This window comes from Ochlerotatus camptorhynchus, unplaced genomic scaffold, assembly GCF_037179485.1.
Source record: "Ochlerotatus camptorhynchus isolate MF236.1 unplaced genomic scaffold, CSIRO-AGI_Acam_v1.1 ptg000401l, whole genome shotgun sequence".
Classification (NCBI taxonomy): Eukaryota; Metazoa; Arthropoda; class Insecta; order Diptera; family Culicidae; genus Ochlerotatus; species Ochlerotatus camptorhynchus.
The window spans coordinates 4,294,690-4,315,970 of record NW_027040887.1 but is presented as its reverse complement, the minus strand read 5'-3'; the positions used below and the strand labels follow the sequence as shown (position 1 = coordinate 4,315,970).

The 21,281-nt window shown below is 39.2% G+C and overlaps 1 protein-coding gene across 13 annotated transcripts in view; it reads left to right on the top strand.

The window, feature by feature from the left end:
- The window catches only part of ATP8A (ATPase phospholipid transporting 8A1), a 366,350-nt gene that overhangs the window by 217,319 nt on the left and 127,750 nt on the right, over positions 1-21,281 (top strand). Inside the window, exon 1 of one of the 13 annotated variants that reach the window (XM_065233374.1) lies at positions 13,770-14,426. The exons of the other annotated variants lie outside the window; for them this stretch is intronic. Coding sequence (XP_065089446.1) covers positions 14,378-14,426 — 49 coding nt within the window. The 5' untranslated portion in view covers positions 13,770-14,377. Of the gene's footprint in view, positions 1-13,769; positions 14,427-21,281 lie in introns of those variants that run through there. 13 annotated transcript variants of the gene reach the window in all.

Genomic DNA, 21,281 nt, shown 5'->3' with positions numbered 1-21,281 from the left:
GAGCGTCGATACGCGTTATCCCTAACTGACCTACTTAGCGTACACAAGTTGCCTCAAAGAACAATAACAAATCAATATGCTCAAACACGTGCTGTGGCGTTCGGCCAGCCTGCACTCTAAAAAAAACGGGAATGTCCCTGCTTCTTCCACCGATGAAAAACTGCATACTACAAAAACGGCCTGATCACATGAATATTTATATCGCCTCTTGTGCTTTTTTTTTTCGACCCCAATATGGCGTCATCATATGTTCACTATGCAAAAGCCTATCACTGGGGTGGGGTGACAGCTAAGCATCGAACCCTTGGGGGTGTGTGCGGCGAGAGAATAGTGCGGAAGCCCATAAATTTACACACATGAAAACATCCACTTGGGGTGCAGAAAGGCAAAAAAAACCCACTTGGTCCATATCGGGAGTGACTTTTGTCATTCTATTTCCACCCACCCATAGCCACTGCCACCGCCAGCGATGCCATATGTATCTTGATTTTTGTACACGAAAAAAGTTGGGACCGCCTTGCATATTTTGATACCGTAAGGTACTGTCACAAGTTTGTTATCCCAAAAAATAGTTCAGAAAATTGTTCCAGAACCTTATACGGTAGCAAAATAAACAAGGGGGTCCCAAATTTTTCGTGAACAAAAATCACGATACATGGCATCGTTGGTCACAGCGTTCGCAGTCCAAGTAGAAACTACAAACGCACCATGCTCGCTTCCATATATGTACGTCCAATGTTTATGTTTTCATTTAGAAAGAATTCGCATCTGCGCAATAATGGTGGCGACAAAAAGAAATCCCTTTTTTGGATTGCCTTATAAAGGATGCATACTACAGTATTGTCAACGTGTTCTGGTCTCTGCGAGTATCCTTAACCTAGGGCCACTGCATGCATGCGCCTAGGTTTTTATAACATTCGAATGATAGCGAAATACTAGACCAAAGCGAAAGCTGAACAAAAACAACAGCTCCCTCTGGGCTCGGTGTGCGGTAGGTACAAACACTAGTGTGCAGATGGAAACAGTACGGGAAACTCGCCTGTATTCCTAATGCTAGCCCGAAGGGTGGTTATGCATACAATCAAAAGCAAAAGGAGTGTACTATCGTTTACTCTCTCCATGGTCCAATGTCCATCGTTTACTCTCTCTACACACTAAGATTTTTTTACAGGAGTCAGTATTTTTTTACTGGGGTTTTGAATTGCTGAAAAAGTCGGTAAAAATTCAAATGACCGTTATCCGTAAGGAATCAATGAAATCGACCAATTTCATTTTCTATCATTAAATGGAGTTAATAGAACTAAGTATGCACAAGTTTAGAACAAATTTTCTCATTAATAAATTTTCCACAATTTTTTAAACTTTTACCGAACAGTTCCGCAATTCAAAAACTCAGTAAAACCGTACTGACTCGATTAGTGTGTATCTCTCTCAATTTCTCTTGGCGATGTGATTGTACACTCGCCACGTTGAAAGGATCCAAAGGGATATTTTGGTTGAAGATGAAGATATCTGCACGGTTGATGAGATCAACTTAAAACTGATTGGCTTTTCACTCAAAATCGCAAAAACATAGCTAACTCATAGATTGGGTAAAATGTGCCTCGCTTTTCCTAAAAAATCTGCCAGAATATGAGGAAAATCTTCGAAAATTTTACTCAGTCTAGAAGTATACTAATAGGCAGCCTTTTTCGATTTTCCTCATATTCAAAAAGTTTTTCCTGGACAATCGACGAAAATTTTGCTTAGTTTTTGCGAATTCGAGTTAACGGAACTCAAATCTAGATAGAGCTGGAATTAGGGCGTAAAAGCCTTTGTAAATAATGGCTTATATCGATTATTTCTAGGTATTCAAGCCACGCCTACATAAAGCAACATATCCATCAATAGGGTAAGTCTTCCCCTACTCTATGGTGATGTCTATTTGCCAGGGAGAGCCATGGCTTTCATGAAATCATCGAGAGAAGCCATTGTTTACAAAAGCTGTTTCGCCCTAATTCCAGCTCTATCTAGAAATATGAGTCATATTCAACAGTGGTGTAGCCAGCAGTACACTCAGATTAACAAAAAAGGACAATCACATGTATGCGATTATTTCAGAATAATAATTAACCATCATCCAAAGTACTTCTTATAAAATGTTCTGAAATAAGTGAAGGATCAAACCAATGATTTTGGATTTTGGGACCACAGCACTAGGAACGAAAAAAAGGGGGTGCAATAAAAATAACGCCACCCTTGCTTTTAATCGAATTAAGATTTTATTTATCAAAATACAACTTGAAGGAGTACTTCGTAATGCGTGTAGGGGAAATGGCTCTAATGTTGGCCTATGAATCTAAGATTGTGGGCCCATTGCTAAAAATCTGCTATTTATCAATTTTATCTAGATGAACCCCTCATTGGGACGGTACTAAGGATATTTTTGTTGGCTATTGAAAATTTAGTCGATTACTAAATTTATGTATGGGCCCAAATTAGGGGCAATTAGGCCGACATTGCATCCATTTCCCCTATGAGCCACTTGAATTAGTCGCGACTTCATGGACAAAATACGTTTTTCAAGAGTATTCTGCTTAATCTGCTCCCAGTATTATCGAATGTTTTATCATTTTCGTAAACGCGACGAGCAAGTATAGACCAAACGTTTTCGATGGAATTTAGATCCGGAGAACAAGCTGGCCACTCGAGAACCTTCATGTTTCTACCATAACCAAAAGACGATGCTTGGGACTAGCAATCATCTTTAATGTGTAAATGCTGGTGATCTAAAATAAGGCAATACCAGCGCCCATTGGCGAAGCTAATGGGGGTGCCAAGGGGGGCAGGCCCCCCTCCAGAATTATCTAGCCCCCCCCCAGAATGTTTGGTTTTTTTTTGACTCAACGGTATTTTGTCAAGCTTGTCAAGTTCGATTTTACTATTGAACAACGATTAATAAAATTGGACCACGAACAACGATTTTTTTTTAAACCCTTTATCCTGACTACGTCTCGTATGATCTGAACTAGAAGAAGCGATTTTGAGAATCTATATTATACCGATGGCATAATAAGACGTCTTCAGGCTCAACAAATTGGCCATGAGCTCAGGGATTTGACTTTTTAAACTTCAAAGACTTCTAAAAATAGCAGGGAACATTGTAGAAATTGAGGAAACTTAGTAGATATTCTGGGAACTTCATAGATTTTCAGAAAAATTCGTAGAAACAAGGAACTTGGAAAAGTTCTGAAAACTGCGTAGAAGTGGAAAATTTATTTAAGTTTGAGGGGCTTCGTAGAAGTTAAGGAAGTTTATTTCAGATGAGCTCATTACTGATCGATAGCCTCTATATAATTTCAGGGCACTTTTTGAAGCCTCATGAACTTGGAATAGTTTTGGAAATTACGCACAAATTCAAGAAATCTTCGTTCGTGGAACTTCGCGGAAAATCAACGAGAAACGTAGAAGTGCAGCAAACTTTGAACAAGTTTTGCGAATTTCGTAGCATTTTGAGGAGCTGCGTAAAACTTCATATAAGTGTAAGGAATTTTGAAAAAGTTCAGGGAATTTTATGCAAGATCTAAAAATAGTTCAATACACGTCAAAGATCTTCAGCGATCCTCGCTTCAGTTTAAGGAACTTCGTTGCAGCTTGTTACAGATCTTATTTCAAAAAAACACCATGAACTTATTGGATGTTTTGGGAACTGCGTTAAATTTCAAGGAACTTTCCATATGTTCAATTCAGGGAACTTCTTAGAAGTTGAGGAAATTTTGTAAAACTTAAGGAAACGTTGCATAAGTTACATGATATTCTTTCAGACATCCTTGATAGGCAGCAGGAAATCTTCAAAAGATCTCCATATAGACGAAGATATTAGTAAAGTTCTCTGATTATTTTTCCAAGACTTCAGGTTGATCAAGTTCTAAGGATCTCCAACTGTTTATAAATTCAATGTTCTTGCACGACTGTAGGTTGTTCAGGAAGTATTCAAAGTTTTCCAGCTTATTAAATCTGATGGAATTCTAAATGATGAATCTACATAATTTGGACATGTTTCTACATTCTCAAGAATTAGCACTTCAGCAGCTGAATTCCGGGCATACATTTCTACGAAGAGATGGAAATTTCTAATTATATCTGATATGTTACAATTAAATCTTTTTGATGAAATTTATGCCCGAAATTCAGCTGCAGGATAGTTTTAATGCTGAGCACATACAAAATCCATACCAAAACTAACTCTATTTAAAATCTAAAAAAATTCCCAATGCTTTTGTAAAAATAAATTCAATTACAATCTAGTTACAAACAGGGACACAATCATTCAAGATTCGAGTTCATTCCTTTCGATTAGAATTAATGTTAAATCTTGATTTTATATATAATTCCGAATGTTAGTTAGTCCGATGCATCGAATAAGAAATTGTTCTGGATAAATGCTTTATCGCTATCTTTTATTTTCAAATATCAGAATCATGACCAATTTTAGCTTGATTTTTCATAATTTTTAGCAGATGTCAAGATTTTGTTAACTTAATTTTTTCTTACTTTCTTATCTCGAAGAATTTTCCTCTCGAAAAATGCTGTAAATCTCAGAATCTAGGTATGTTTACCAAGATCTTGAATTACGAATTTTGAAGTCCTGGAGATTCAAAGCTTGTCTACTCAAGTAACATTGCTGTTGGGGGCGACCCCGGCGTAGTGGTTAACATCCATACCTCTCACGCCAAAGTCACGAGTTCAAATCTCATCCCCGGACAAGTCACGAATGACCCAAGAGTGTTAAAGCGACTATACAAGTCCAAATCATAGTCTACAGAACCCTCACAAAACCAAAATTGTTACTTGGGTAAGCCTATGATATCAAATCCTATTTTTAATCCCTAAAATTTATTTTGTGGAGTTTTTATGAAACTTTTTAGTAGGTCAAACATATTGTTATTATTGAAATTTATATTTCATACGTTTTTAATATTCATGTACGGAAATTTTTATTAAATGACTGCCTATGAAGGATCTTGCAATTTTATCTTAGTTTTAGATTTATGACAGTTGAACTCATTTCGTTGACTTTTATTTTCATTTATGCTCGAAAAATTTATACTTACAATCTGTATCAGAGATATACATATTATTAGTTATAAAATCTTGCAACAATATGGGTTTGGAATCTCAAAACTATTTATGTTTTAACAAAGTCTTAGTCAAAGTGTTATGAATTGTGTACACACTTAGCTTATTTTACCGAAATCTGTGAAATTTTACCGAATATCTGTGAAAACTTACAGGAAATCTGTGAAAAATCACCGAACTGTTCACCGAACGTTCAGCTGTTGAGATCTCGGTAAAATTTCACAGATTTCGGTAAAATAATCTTAGTGTGTATGGACATATATCTTAAGCATTTTCCTAATTCCCAAATTTATGAGATTTATTCTGTGTGCACTTTACTTTGTTTCAAATTCAAACTCCTAGAGTTTAATTTTGGTTCCTAAGTCTGAGATTTAAATGATGCTAAAATGTTCAAAATCTTAAAAAAAAACGCTTGTTATAAAATTCATAAAATTACCTAGCTCTGAGATTTTTCTTAAGTTTCGCTTAAATTTATGAAGAGATGAACTAGCCTTCGGCTAAAAACCTTTATAATAAAGATAAAAAAGGCTTAAATTTATGACATCCTATGTGATTTCATTACAAAAAGGTTGAACAAACGATCGTTGCTTGTTCAAAATCAGTAAGCTTTTAAGGCTCCCCCAGTCGAGCTCGCAATCGTTGTTATGAAATAAATATAATGAAATGTATTGTTTCACCATTATATTAAAAGTAAGCCTAAATGTCATATTATTGTTCATAGAAAAAAAATTTATACCCAAAAACAATTAGCCTTGACACAATGTGATTGCATAGCATCTTCGCGAATTTTTTTTTTAACCGTAGTTTAGCAAAAAAAAAACAACAGGCCTCCCTAGGCCTCCTCCAGATAATTTTTCTAACTACGCCAATGCCAGCGCCGGCCACGTCCGAATGCTGGTCAAAAAAGGAATGGGTAAGAATATTTATGTTGACGTAATACTCGCTTGACTGAAAGCCGAGAGCACCTGTTGGATGTTGGATAAAAGGGTTGGGATTGCAGCAGGATTCGTTTTGGTAATCAATATGCTGAATTGATGTTCTAACGATTCAATATCGCGAAGGAGCTTTGGTTTGAACCCACGGTCTTCTGCTCAGTAAGCAAAATCGGTCGCGACCAGCCCACCGAGCTCCTTATCTTACAACACAATTACGATCTAGTTACCGTTCAACTTGTTGTTTGTAACTAAGTTTCGATCCCGAAAGCGACCTTACCGATGACGAAAACAGCTGCTCTTGTGAAGGATTTGAGATGAATTTCCGATCATCACGTCTTTTCTTAAACTCAAATATTACTTCTTTTACATACCCGTCCCATCAACTTAATTCCATTACACTTCATATCATATTATTAAAGAAAGACGATTTGAAGTATTTTTTTTCCTCTGTTCATGACATAACACTACTGCGACCAGTAATGTGATCTATTGTAGTATATCCAGTGTCCTTAGTTTAGTGCATGTCGTATTACTCCATCACTATTGAGAAATGATGAAGTATTCGGTTTTGATACAGTTGTCATTCTTGCCTTCATCGCAAGCAATCGATTCTAATTGGAAGGTCCCGCTATTTATTCCCTTTAGAGCTGGAACACCCTCCCCTTTGTCAGTCAAAATTGGATTCCTTAGCAACAACAAGCTATGATATCGATAATGACCATGCATCAGAACCCTGCTCTTAACCACTTCAAACCAGGGAACAACGAATAAAAGATAAGGAATCACATGGGTGAAGACTAACTAACTCAAGAGATGAACTAGCCCCAGGCTAAAAATCTCTATAATAAAGACTAAAAAAAAAAAAAAAAAAAAAGACTAACTAACTCATTTTTTGACATGTTTCAAGATCATCCTCGGTTCACGCAACCCAAGGACTTATCACTATCAACAAGGCATAAAAAGTAACAAGGACTAAGATGTGTTCCTTTGATTACTGAAAAATCCTGTTCCCCTAGTTTGAAGTAGTCAAGACTAGGAGTCGGTGGTAGATCTTACATCCCGTAACGTACCACGAAAAGGTGATCTATCCACGTTACGGGGCGATATTGAAGGAGCTTGGGATTGAACCCATGATTTTCTGCTCAGTAAGCAAAATCGGTCACCACAAGGCCACCGAGCTCCTCATTTAACTGAACAATTACAACCAAGTTTCTGTTGAACTTTGCTGTTACTAGATTTCGATCCCGACGGTGACCTCACCAACGACGGTAACAACTACTCTTGAGAAAGATTTGTTATAGATTTCCGATCAACACGTCTTTCCTAAAACTAGAATATTGCTTATTTTAAGTAGCCGTTCCTCCTTCCGAATTTCGCTTTATCTCATATTAAGACATAAACCCGGTCTAGCGTTAGCGTTAGCGTCAGCGTTGTAAAGGTATACTTCGTAGATTGGATATAGTGGCACTCGCGTCTCAGCCACCATCTATACCGTTACTAGGGATATGGAAGGAAATGCTGATGTAGTACTTACTTAACGATTAGGGTATTAGGTCAGGATTCGCTTCAAGCTGGCGATTTCCTTCTCGCTGATCGTCACCCACAGAAAGACCTTCTTCGGGAACTAGGTACTTACCTTACCAATCAGGCTAAGGCCTTGTTGTCCTCTGCTGTCCGAAGAAGTCGTCTCCACTCTACTCGATCCATGGCCACACTTCGCCAGCCTCGTAGTCTGCGAAGGTTCCGCAGGTCAGCTTCTACTTGGTCGATCCACCTTGCCCGCTGCGCGCCTCTTCTTCTTGTTCCTGTTGGGTCGCTTTCTAGAACCATTTTCACTGGGTCGTCGTGCGGCATTCTTACGACGTGCCCAGCCCACCGTAGTCGCCCAATTTTTGCAATGTGGACGATGGATAGTTCTCCCAGCAGCTGGTGCAATTCGTGGTTCATTCGCCTCCTCCACGTTCCGTCATCCATCTGCACTCCACCGTAGATGGTACGCAACACCTTCCGTTCGAAAACACCAAGGGCGCGTTGGTCCTCCACGAGCATAGTCGAGGTCTCGTGGCTGCAAAGGACCAACGGTCTAATCAGCGTCTTGTAGACAGTCAACTTCGTGCGGCGGCGAATTTTATTCGACCGGAGCGTCCTCCGGAGTCCAAAGTAGGCACGATTCCCTGCCATAATGCGTCTTTGAATTTCTCTGCTGGTATCATTTTCTGCGGTCACCAGTGAGCCCAAATACACGAAGTCATCGACCACCTCGATTTCGTCACCGTCAATCTGAACTCGGGGTGAGAGGCTAACATTGTCTTCCCTAGAACCTCTTCCTTTCATGTATTTTGTCTTTGATGCGTTGATGGCAAGTCCAATCCGTCTAGCTTCAGCCTTCAGTCTGATGTACGTTTCCGCCATCATCTCAAAGTTCCGTGCCATAATGTCAATGTCATCGGCGAAGCCAAGGAGCTGGATGGACTTCCTGAATATCGTGCCACTCGTGTCTATCCCAGCTCTTCTGATCACACCTTCTAACGCGATTTTGAACAGCAGACACAAAAGTCCATCACCCTGCCGTAACACCCTTCGAGATTCAAAGGGACTCGAGAGTGTCCCCGATACTCGAACAACGCACATCACTCGATCCATCGTCGCCTTGACCAATCGCGTCAGTTTATCCGGAAGTCCATACTCGTGCATAATCTGCCATAGCTGATCTCGATCGATTGTGTCGTATGCAGATTTGAAATCGTTGAACAAATGATGTGTGGGCACGTTGTATTCGCGGCATTTCTGCAGAACCTGCCGAATCGCGAAAATTTGGTCCGCGGTAGCGCGGGCACCCATGAATCCCGCCTGGTATTGCCCCACGAACTCTCTTGCATATGGTGACAGACGGCAGCATAGAATTTGGGAGAGTACCTTGTAGGCGGCGCTCAGCAGTGTGATCGCGCGGTAGTTGCAGCCAGGGGTTGAAACAGTTGACGTTTTTTACTACACTCGCTTCGTTGTCGTGCGCGACAGTCTGGTTTTATTCCTACACTCATGTTCTACCGTCGTCTCTCTCACACAACACAACCGGTAGAATAACATTCGGGGGAAAAGAAAATTATCAAATAACTATCATATGGCATGAGTAATTTCGTTCTAATTCCTCAATTTGGTGTAAATTAAACCATTTCTGATCAGAAATGTTATTCCTAGGATATCATTGCTTGCTATTTTCAGAACTCACACAAGCACAACATCAGCAGCTCTTATTATGAGAAAAACTAAAATACATACATTCGTGACGGTCTTCGGCGACAGTGTCATATGACAGAGCCTATCGTATGACATTTGAGTTTGGTACTGTACTATGATAGCTTGTTTTCCAAGTGTCGGAGACAAAAGCAGTCGATTATCACAGAAAATGTGTCGACTACCGTGACCGCTTACAAGACTGGTTGCAGCAATCCAACTTGTCGCCCTTTTTGTAGATTGGACATACGACACCTTCCATCCACTCCTCCGGTAATATCTCCTCCTCCCAAATCTTGGCAATTACCCAGTGCAGCGCTCTAGCCAGTGCTTCACCACCGTATTTTAATAGCTCACTTGGTAGTTGATCTACACCAGTTGCTTTGTTGTTCTTCAGCTGACCGATCTCCTCCTCAACTTCTTGAAGATCAGGGGCCGGTAGCATGTTGTCTTCTGCGCGTGCTCCAAGGTATGTTGCCGTGCCACCTTCGTTTTCTGCTGCTTCACCGTTGAGGTGCTCGTCATAGTACTGCTTCCACCTCTCAATCATCACACTCGTTCGTGAGAAGGTTACCGTTCAAGTCCTTGCACAATATCGGCTTGCGGCACGTATCCTTTGCGCGAACTATTTAGCTTCTCGTAGAACTTCCGTGTGTCGTTTACGCGGTACAGATTTTCCATCGCCTTGCGATCTCGGTCTTCCTGCTGACGCTTCTTCCTTCGGAAAACCGAGTTTTGTCTGTTCCGCGCTTGTCTGTATCGCTCCACATTCAATCTCGTGCGGTGTTGCAGCATTCTCGCCCGTGCTGCATTCTTCTCCTCTACTAACAGTTTGCATTCGCCGTCAAACCAGTCATTTCTTCGGTCCGGGATTGCAGTACCTATTGCCGCTGCAGCAGTACTACCTATGGCTGAACCGATGTCCCTCCAGCCATCTTCAAGAGAAGCTGCGCCAAGCTGCTCTTCCGTGGGTAGTGCAACTTCGGGAACTAGGTGTGGGAGATATATTTGATGTCATCGCTTACCTCCTTGGTGGGGGACTTAAATTACCCGGTCCCCTGCCAGTCGTTGCCGTCTAGCGTCAAGTAAGTCTCCTCATCCATTACGACCACGTCGTTGCGCTCTGTCAATTGCGGATGGATTTTAATTCTTAACAAGCCAATCGATAGGACATGTTTCTACGAATCTGCTAAAATGAATACTTCATAAGTTTTCAAAAGATCACTATTGAAAATTACACAAATGTCCAACTGTTGCAATGGTGATCAAAATTATCACCTATTGCCTGCAAAAGGCGCTTTCCCTAACACAGATTTCGAAATCGAATTCCATCGTTTCTCGCCGAACGGTGATCATTCAATCACCGTGTGTGATGGTGTCCGGTTGGTTATCATCAGCAGCAGCAGCAGCAAAACATTGTTCTCCAGTACACTAAGACGAGCGCAGCCCACATGAGCGTCCATTCACCAAAGAAGGAGGAAGAAGCCCCCCCGCTACTGATCGGATTCAGTAGCTCTTCGTGAGTTGCTGTGGGCCATCTATGCCAAGCGCGTCACCCTCATTCCAAACAACACACAGCTCACCAGGCTCATCCGTTTTGAACACCCTCAGCATTGCTCAACCATCACGACAAAACAGTTCTTTTCAGGATAACCATAAATTATTGCTGTTTAAGAGTTAATTTTCATTGAACGTTCCCTCGCCTTGCTACCAGCCACATCACTCCCAAAGTTCTTTGAGAATGTACCCAGAAACCAAACTTTTGTGGTCAAACGCGTCAAGTATTCTAGCGGTACATAAACATTCTCACAATGATCGAATACCACCTGACTTTGTCAATTAATCAGAAACACTTTGAATTGAGGTAAAGTTTTCTCCAGGACGCTATAAAAAGCAAAAAAATCTCGAATTTATTTGATTGATCGCGAATATCTCGCGATTGGAAAATTTTTGCAAGAAATTCCTGTACTCCATTTTTGACTTTTTTTGTTGTCTATTGAATAAATAAAATATTTCGGGCGTTTTCTGCACGAAAATATTTAATTTTGTCATCAGCTTCCATGATGGTAAAAAGTGGTTTCCCTAACACAGTCGCCGTAATCCTACGTCAAATCTACGGTCGTATCTTCGATATAACCTCTTACTTACTTACACAATTTTTGGTGATGCATAGGTGGATTCACCACCAGGTGGCAGGGTAATCGCATAAAAAATTGCTAAAATCAGTTCATTGTTTAATGCATAATTTACTTCTTCAAGATCGTCCTACAAGCATGAAAAAATGTCTATGTTTGTGATCTTTCCATCTTGGAAAATTTACCGCATTCCAGAATAATCAGACTGTTGCGAGCTAGTAAAACTGTCTAGGTCCCAGAGTTATGATTTTTTTCTAGGTATTATAGAAGTTTCTATATAAAAAAAACTACAAGTGACAGCCCTATGGGGTTGTACGCAATGGTGACGTGGTCTTATATAATAAATCTGATTTGCTAACTGCAGCTGGAGTTTGTGTTTCGTGTAGGAATAGGAATTTGAGCAGGGTTCTCTCTGTTTATACTCTTCAGTATGGCGCGCTTGACATAGATGGCCCACAGCGACTCACGAAGAGCTACTGAATCCGATCAGTAGCGGTACGGCTTCTTCCTCCTTCTATGGATGCTCTTGTGGGCTGCAGCTCGCTGCTTGCAGGTAGCCTTTCGTTGTGTACTGGAGAACACCACCACTCACCACGTGGTGATTGAGTAAACACCGTTTGGTGAGACCGAATGAAATTCAACTTTGAAATTGTTAGGGAAATCGCTTTTCGCAGGCATTTTAATTATCATAGCAACAGTTGCACATTCGTGTCCTTTCCAGTAGTGACATTTTGAAAAATGATAATGTCCAGATTCGTAGAAATATTTCTGATCGATTGGTGATATTTTTTTTAAATTGAACCAGGGGCAGCTGAGTTATTAACGTTAAAAATCTTTCATAATTTTGTTACACCTTCCATTTTCGGTTTTTACAAAGTGTACCCCTATATAGAAATGACAGAGAAGTGCAGAGAAGTTATACAATTCTAGCGTTCAGAATCACATGGGACTAACTGCGATAATCGATTCTCTTCATCGATTTTCTCTTCGCATTACAACAGTTTAGTGAACCAATTTTCCGAAAACATCACAATTCAATAGGGTGAAAGGTTGTATTAGCTAGCAAAATTAACATCAAACTCACCGATACATGTTGATCCGGACGAGCTATTAAAAAATGAGAAAATTTATGAAGAAAATCGATCATCGCAGTTAAGCCCTTATGATTCTGAACGCTCGAATTCTAACCTCTGCTCATGTTTTATCTTATTCAATTAATTCTTATTTTTTGAATATAAATTTATGGGATCCTTCCTTATACTAGGGTAAATGGATGTAATGTCGGCCTTAATTGGGCCCATACATAAATTCAGCAATCGACTTAATTTTCAATAGCGACCAAAAATATGCATTAGTACCGTCCAAATGACGCGTTCATCTAGATAAAATTGATAAATAGCAGATTTTTAGCGATGGACCCAATCTTAGATCAATATGCCAACATTAGAGCCATTTCCCCTATTTGTTTAATTTTCACGGCTGAAAGTCTCGATAGGGGGAATGGCTCTAATGTTGACCTATAGATCTAAGATGCGGCCCATCGCTAAAAATCTGCTATTTATCAATTTTATCTAGATGAACACGTCATTGGGACGGTACTAATGGCTATTTTTGGTCGCTATTGAAAATTTAGTCCATTGCTAAATTTATTTATGGGCTTAAATTAGGGACATTTAGGCCGACATTACATCCATTCCCCTTTTTTAATAAAACTAAACTAATCTTTGTTCTATTTTAATGAAGCATTAGTCAGCTCATGTTGGGTATGTGAGTTCTTAAAATTTCTCGAACTGGATCGCAATCACTCGTTTAACCTTTCATCGAACAAACCTTGCCCGGTGAGGAAATTTTCGTCCTTTTGCAACCCAGCTCTAGCATCCTTCTCCTTGGCCGAGTGTCTATCTAGGTTCGATAGAAGCAAAACACAACAGCAAAAAGAGCAAACGGATCCTTTGAAGGTATGCTCGCACGTGACGAGTCTAGTCTGCATAGGTGTGAGTGACACCGCGAGCGCCCTTCGCAAGTAAGAGCGAGAGAGAATGAGCACACCCAGAAGGCAGGCAAGCAAAACAACTACGGTAAGGTGCGGCAGAGCCTGAAAATGTCCTGAATTCCTCGCGTTGTTGTGTGGTGAGAGCGAGTAAAAGCCTTCGCTCAAAAGGTCCTCTGCCCGTCTGACATATCGCATTCGAGCTCCCTGACTGAAAAAAGTGGTTTTCCCTCAAGTTCTTGCTCCAGGTGATGTTGTGATTTTGCGAGTCCTGCGAGGTGGTGAAATTTGTGCACATTTTTTAAAACGTGTGATAATCCTGGATGGGAAGAAAGTGTCAATTGTCGCATTGGTTAGGCAGCAGAAAACCCGTCGAAAACAATCATTTCGAAATTTTCGAGGTGGAAAACGTCAAACTAAGCAAACATATGCTTCATCGTTGCTGGGGTTCTTCGATCCCAGAAGGTTGAAGCGAGTGAAAAAAGCAGGCCCAGATTTTTCCGTCCGTCTGGTTCGGGTTTATTTGGGTTGTGAGAACAAGAGGAAAACGTGAAAAACAGGAAAACCAAGTGATAATAGCTTTCGGCTTTTCTTTTTTTTGGAATGATGGAAATGATCGATTTGTGTTGGAAAAGTGCTGAACAAAAAATGCTACCTACTTGAAGCAAAGTGTACAGATCAATTACCGGAGAAGTTTAGGGCGGAGGCATTATTTACTGTCCAAAAGGTTTCCAACCACAACCTGCCGTATGTTACCGTTTCGTGTGTGTGTGACGCGCAAAGTGTGATTAGTGTGTCCGTTTGAATGTCGAACGAAATTCGTGCTTTGCTCTTATCAAGGGGGAAGAATCTCATCAAGAATGAACGCTAATGAGTGAAAACCCGCTGACGATTGGGTGGAAAAATCCTTTTGTGAGCCAAAGGAAAAATTCAATCTCGCAGCAGAAACTACGACCAACTCGAAGATGGCCTTCAACACGATGTACCGTGCACTGAGGCTGCGTCTTGTGAACCGTAAGATACTTCTTTGTTGTTGTTGTTGTTGTTTCTGGTTCATCCTCTTTTGAACGATTCTCGTATTCATTCCAAGGTTTACAATCCATTTTTACCGTGGTGGTGCCGGTAAGCTTTGAACTTGCTTCCGCTTGAATCAGTCAACTCGGATCGATATTGCTTGCTACGTACCTACCCACAGCATGACCGACACCGCAGTACACCTTTCGAACCTGATGTGTGTTGTTGCGGGTATAAATAGAATTGGCATATCAAAGCAACCCCGCAGAAGAGCTTCCTTTTTTTTAGGTATCCTTGGTTTTGAAAAAATTAGATTGCTTTTTCCTCTGGAACGGGTGCAGTCCGGAGCGAAATGCGAAACGGAAACGGAAGAACTCAACAGCATGACTAAGTTATATGCGTGTCGCGCTAGGAGCAGCAGCATCGTCTTCGTCGTAGTCGTTGATGCGAGCCTGTTTCGATGAACGCTGGTCCTGCTGGTTGGTGGGCTGAAGAGCTGCATGAGAATGCTAAAAAATGGAAATTATTGCGGAGGCAAGTAAAAGTAACGTTCAAGAAAAGGAGCAACCGAGCGAAAAGATGTCGGTGGAGGAATGATTAATTCAACTAGTGCACGTGATGGGTTATTTTTAAACATACGGGGGGAAGCAATACCAAGAGTGTCATTCATTAATGGGAGGCACATTATTTACAATTAGATACAGCAATGACCGTGACCAGGTTCGGTTTAGCGGAGGTGTTTGCACAGTTTTGCAGCAACAGTTTCAAGAAACTTTCAGCTTCTTGATGATCTTAAACAATCAAATCTCCCCTGATGGGAATTTTACCTAGCCTGAAAAGCAGGGTTGCTTCCAGTCACTTCGCTACAACATTTTTTTTTTTCGAAATAGTTAAATCGTTGGATGTTCAAATAATATTGTGTACTTGTAACTTAGAAAAAGCGTTGCCAGACCTACCCATGGCGGCCAGCGCAGAACCGGGAAAAATCAATAAATCCTAATGTTTGGTCGATACTGTTGTTTACTGTTTCGCGATCCACCTGCGAGACTGGCCTGGATTTTCCACGACCGCTCCTATAATTTGCTGTCGAAGCACTTCTTGTTCGGAAGCCATCTCGATAACCACTTGACAGATTGTGACCAGATTTTGCACATGTAAACATTATACTCTAAACTAGTTTTACTCAAAATTTCTGCAATTTTTACCCATGCAATAAAAAGTAATGAGCACGAATTCGCAAATCGGTTTATTGTTGTATTTTTTGATTTGGTTGAAAATTTGGGGAAACGTTCCTTATGACCGACAATGCCATTTTGCATCTTCATATCGCCATTTTGAATCCAGTCTTATTTTTGAAAAGGGCATATAGAAAAATATCAAGCTTCTCTTCAGAAAATTTTTACTCGAAAACTGTTTGTCCGATCGGTTTGGTGTCTGTGGCAATATTGCAAGGTAATAGATGAGACTATTTAAAAACATGCACGCTAAAAAAATTTACCCAACTTTTTTTTTTAATTTTAAATAAAGTTCAGATGTAGCGGTTTGAAAGTAGATATGTTTAAAATGTTGGAAGTGTTTGGACAATTCGCGGTTCTCCAGTTCCGAAAATATTTTTTTCCGAAAGATCAGAAAATTTTACAATGAAAATGCTCTTGGTGGACGATTCTGAAGATTTCCTGCAAAAATATTATGCGCGATGCAAGTAGATGCGATAAACGAAAGAAGATTTTTCGAAGATTGATTCGCGAGTGTGAGATTTGTTGAGCATCTAGAATTGAGATTTAGATGTGTCGCCCCCCTTGGATTTCACATAATCCTTTTCCCTTTGTCCTTTTCCTTTTCCTTACCCTCTTCTCTTATCAGAAAGCGAGTAATGGCGCTATAGCCATAAGTTATAAAAGGCTAGGACAAGAGTTAGTGCTCATGTCCCAACAGTCAGAAGAAAATGGAGCATCACTTAACCTTTCTAGCTTTGATACTTCCAACGACCAATCATATAATTACAGAAATCGGAACTTACGGTACGTGATGTCCACGTTTCATCCATTTATTGGATTCTGAAGCATCGTGTTTAAATCTTCGACTTAAACAGGCCCGATAACTGTAGGTGGTATTTTGGAAAATGCTTATTTTTTCAATAATTCATAACTTTTTTGTTTATGATTTGCCCATAAAATGCACAGTATCAGTAGGTATAACTTTATCTAAACTACAAAATAAATATAAAAAAATAATTTAAAAAAAATATGCAAATTGAGTAATTTTAATTGTTTTTTGATAATTTTGATTTTTTTTGTAAAAAAAATATAATTTTTTACAGTGTATATTTTTTTCTTGAAAGGCACAATACTTGTCCGCAACTTCTTCCAAGACACCATCTCAATCAAACAAATCGTTCGCAAGATATATGTTTTTCTATTGATGCGTATCATTTTTGCATAAGCCCTTTTCAAGTGTTAGTCGTGTACAAAACTAGGGAACCAAATATGTAAAATTGCATGTTGGACAATAACAAACCACTGTGCAAAGTTTCAACATAATCGTAGATGGTCGATCCGAAACGATTTGCGAATCTGTGTGGAACTGCTCTCCTACACGCTAACTTGAAAGTACTCATTAATGAGTAAAAAAGACCCATTTTGAAGAAAAGTGGCTTAACTCATTAATGATTAAACAATTTTACCCATTAATGAGTATCTGTTACCCATTAATGATTAACAATTACTCATTAATGGGTAACAGATACTCATTAATGGGTAAAAAATTTACTCATTTAATGAGTTAAGCCACTTTTCTTCAAAATGGGTCTTTTTCAACCATTAATGGGTACTTTCAAGTTAGCGTGTATAGCATCACATGGACCTTTTTTTTTAAATATCTACCTTCAAACCGCTACATCTCGAAAACGGTGCGACTTAGAAAAAAATACCTGAGTGCTTTTTTATTGTAAATTTGGTGTACTTTCATTATATAAAGTCAAAAAAGTAATTGGACCAAGTTTTGAATATTTTTGCAAAAACTTGAGTTTTTTAAAAAATCATAACTTTTTTCTCCTTTATTTCTCTATCTCGACCTATAGTGCAATAGATGGCATTTTTTGTCCCCTAATACATATCAACAAATAAAACAATACAAAAAATCTTTTGTTGAGAAAAATTGGTTTTAAGATTCTATTTGAAATAAAAAAAAGCTGGGTAATTTTTTTTGGAGTGCATATTTTTACCAAAAAGTCTCCATTATTCATTACCTGCAATATTGCCGAAGACACCAAACCATCGGGCAAACCGTTTTCGAATAAAAAATTTCTGAAGATAAGCTTGATATTTTTCTATAGACACTTTTCAAAAATAAGGCTGTATTCAAAATGGCGATATAAAGATGCAAAATGGCATTATCGATCATAATCTAATCTAATCTAATCTAACACCAACACATCCAGTTCTTGAAAGCATCCTGGAAAATGATGGATATACCTCCATCATTTTTCTTGTCTATTTGATATATGTTTCACATCGAAGATGTGTCACACATATCAAAACGGCCAGGCCTACTGTGCAGCATTTAAGGGGCAAGATGATTCAGAAAAAAATTGGGCCTGTTTAAAAAGAAGATTTAAACACGATGCTTCAGAATCCAATGAATGGAAGAAACGTGGACATCTCGTACCATACGTTCCGATTTTGGTAATTATATGATTGGTAGTTGGAAGCATCAAAGCTAGAAAGGTTAAGTAATGCTCCATTTTCTTCTGACGGTTGGGACATGAGCACTAACTCTTGTCCTAGCCTTTTATGGCTTATGGCTATAGCGCCATTACTCGCTTTCTGAAAAGAGAAGAGGGAAAGGAATAGGAGAAGGACAAAGGGAAAAGGATTATGTGAATTCTATGAACATAAACAATATTTTTGATGTGAAATATACAATATAGAAATGCAGAACGGCGCGGTGGTCACTACCCGAATCTTGTCACTATTATCAAGTCATAAAGAGTAACAAGCACTAAAATGTAATCCTTTGATTACTGAAAAATCCTGATTCCCTAGTTTGAAGTTATCACGACTAGGGTACGGTGGTAAATCTTATACCAGTAACGCACCACAAAAAGGTGATCCCCCAACGTTACTGGTTTGAAAAGATAAAAATTTACAAAATAGACAAAATGGCATTATCGGTCATAAGGAACGTTTCTGCAAATTTTCAACCAGATAAAAAAAAAATACAAAAATTAACCGATTTACGAATTCGTTCTTATACACAAATGGAAGTGTTGCATTTTTTCTAGTACAATCTTTACCAATATTCACTAAGCTCAGTTTGAAGACTTAAGTTAACCGTTTGTACGAAATAAATCACTTTGAACTAAGCTCCACTGGTGTTTTTTCCCGACCCATTCTTTTCATTCTCATTTTTTGAGGCCAACTAAGGATGTTCTACGTAATCCGGAAATACCGGAAAATATCCGGGAATTTTAAAAGTTATCGGGAAAAATACGGGATTTTGACGAGAGAACCGGGAAAAACTAAATTAACCATGCCATAGTACCAAATTTTTACAGCAGAATTTCAGAATATAAGGCCTGTACTCGAAAAAATGCCCCAGACAAAAGTGTTCGCCAAAAAATTATTTTAAGTCGCATTTTCTTGAAACTTTCAGGGAATGAACTAATACACATGGATTATGTTTCGGCATAATTACTTTATTCAATTTCCTTTGCATCGCTGAAAGCCCACACCTTTCCCTTAAGACCCCTCATTACATTTTGTGCACTGGTGGAGCCGACCTTTTTGGTCACTTTCATCCACTCTTTCTTCAACTCCAGCTCGTTCTTAAACACCTTGGACAATTTTCGAACTTTGGCCTTCATTATGGCCCAAAATCTTTCCACCGGACGAATCTCTGGTGAATTTGGGGGGTTGACGGGTTTTGGAACAAAAAACGTTATTGTCTCTGTACCAATTCAACGTCGATCGCGCGTAATGGCATGATGCCAGGTCCGGCAAAAATAATGTCTCGCCTCCGTGGGACCGCAGAAAGGGCAACAGATGATGATGTACGGTTTACTCAGTTTACCGCATTGGCATATGGTCTGCCAAAGCAAGTATTTTTTTTGGCGAATTTGTCCACTTTCTTCTTCCTTATGTCTTCCGGAACATCAAATCATGATTTGGCAACGTAGAACTTCAGCCCCAGAATCTGCTTTGCGTCTGCCTTGATGTAGGTTTCGGCATCCATAACCAAACACATCGGTTTCGTTAACCACTCTCGATACAGCTTCCTTGCGTGGGATTTGGGCGCCGTGTTTTGTTGATCACTCCGGTTCGGTGCCTTCCGGACCTTGAATACACGAAGCCCAGCTCGTTTCATGGTTTGCTGAACGAACCAGGTGGTACACTTTGCCTTCAGAGCCACGTCGCGAATCGAAAGATTCAGATTACGCTTGAAATAATCCAACACCTTCTGGGCATTCACAGGGTCAGCTGTCTTCGATTTTCTTCCACTTCCAGCCCGCCGCTCGGTCGTCTGGGACTCCTTAAACGATTTTACCACCCGAGACACAGTTGTATGGGTGATTCCCAGTTGTCTTCCGATCCATCTCATGGTCGCAGTCGGATTTTCCATGACGGCGCGCAAAATTATCCGGCGATTTTCTTCTTGTTTCGATGACATCTCAATAACCACTGAACCGATTGTTATGAAATTTTGCACATGTAAACAATTCACTCCAAACTAGTTATACCCAGATTTGCATCAATTTTTACCCACGCATAAAAAAGTTACACACGGATAAAAATGGTGCGTTTTTTTCGAGTACAAGCCTTATACAGAGTGATTCTTTGTCTTGTCCTGCTCTATTTGCTGCATAATTTTCTTCAGTTTCCCGTCTTATTATTTTTAGAATTTAATCACTCAGCAATATCGTCAATTTCAGATGTAGTGCATGGGCCTTAAAAGAAAATATCGACGATGCAGGACTTTGGAAACAAATATTAGTAAAAACCGAAACTGAATTATTCTTTTCCGGGATTTTTAATTTTTCGTTATTCAAAATTCTCATGAAATGAATTCCAGAAATAATATGGAATTTTGCCCTGAATTATAATGGAATTCTTCTGAAATTAACCAGAAAACACTCCGCGTAATAATTACCATTGAATTCTTTTTTGAATTTCCTTGAAGCCCCTTCTATGAATTTGATTGGAATCCTTTTAGAATTCCCTTAAACCTATTCGGAGACTTTGATCCCTTTGAAATTCTTTTCTAAATTTTGTTTTAACTCTGCTCAAAGCAGCAGAAATTTTTCAAAATCTAATTTAGAAACTCCTTGGAGCATTTAAAAAATTAATTTGCAATTAATTTTGTTGGAGCTCTGTGGAGAATCTTTCGCACTAGGGTTGAAATTATCCCCAGAAAACTCTCCCTGTTTCTTGTTGAATTCTCATCATAATTCTCTTGAAATTCTTCTTAAAATTAATCTGTCATTTTCCTCACGATCCCCATACAAATTTCTTCAGAATCACGGAAGAATTTTCCATTCTTCTGCAAAAAAAATCCCTTAAAATTCATCTAACAATTTCTAACGACTTCATGTCAGAATAATTCTGGAATGCTCAGAACTTCTCTTTCGAACATTATGTGGGAATCCTCTTCAATATTTGTTTGAAATCAACACTTTGAATACTCTTAAATTTTACTGAATATTCCAGGATTTGTCAGCAACATTCTATAGATTGTTCTGTAATTTGTCATAATCCTTAAAATGCTTCCAACAAAAGTTCTAGTTTCAGACTCAACTGTCAAAGCCCCAGAATTTTGGAAATATTCTTAAATCAAATTTGTTTTTACCCTTTCAATAAT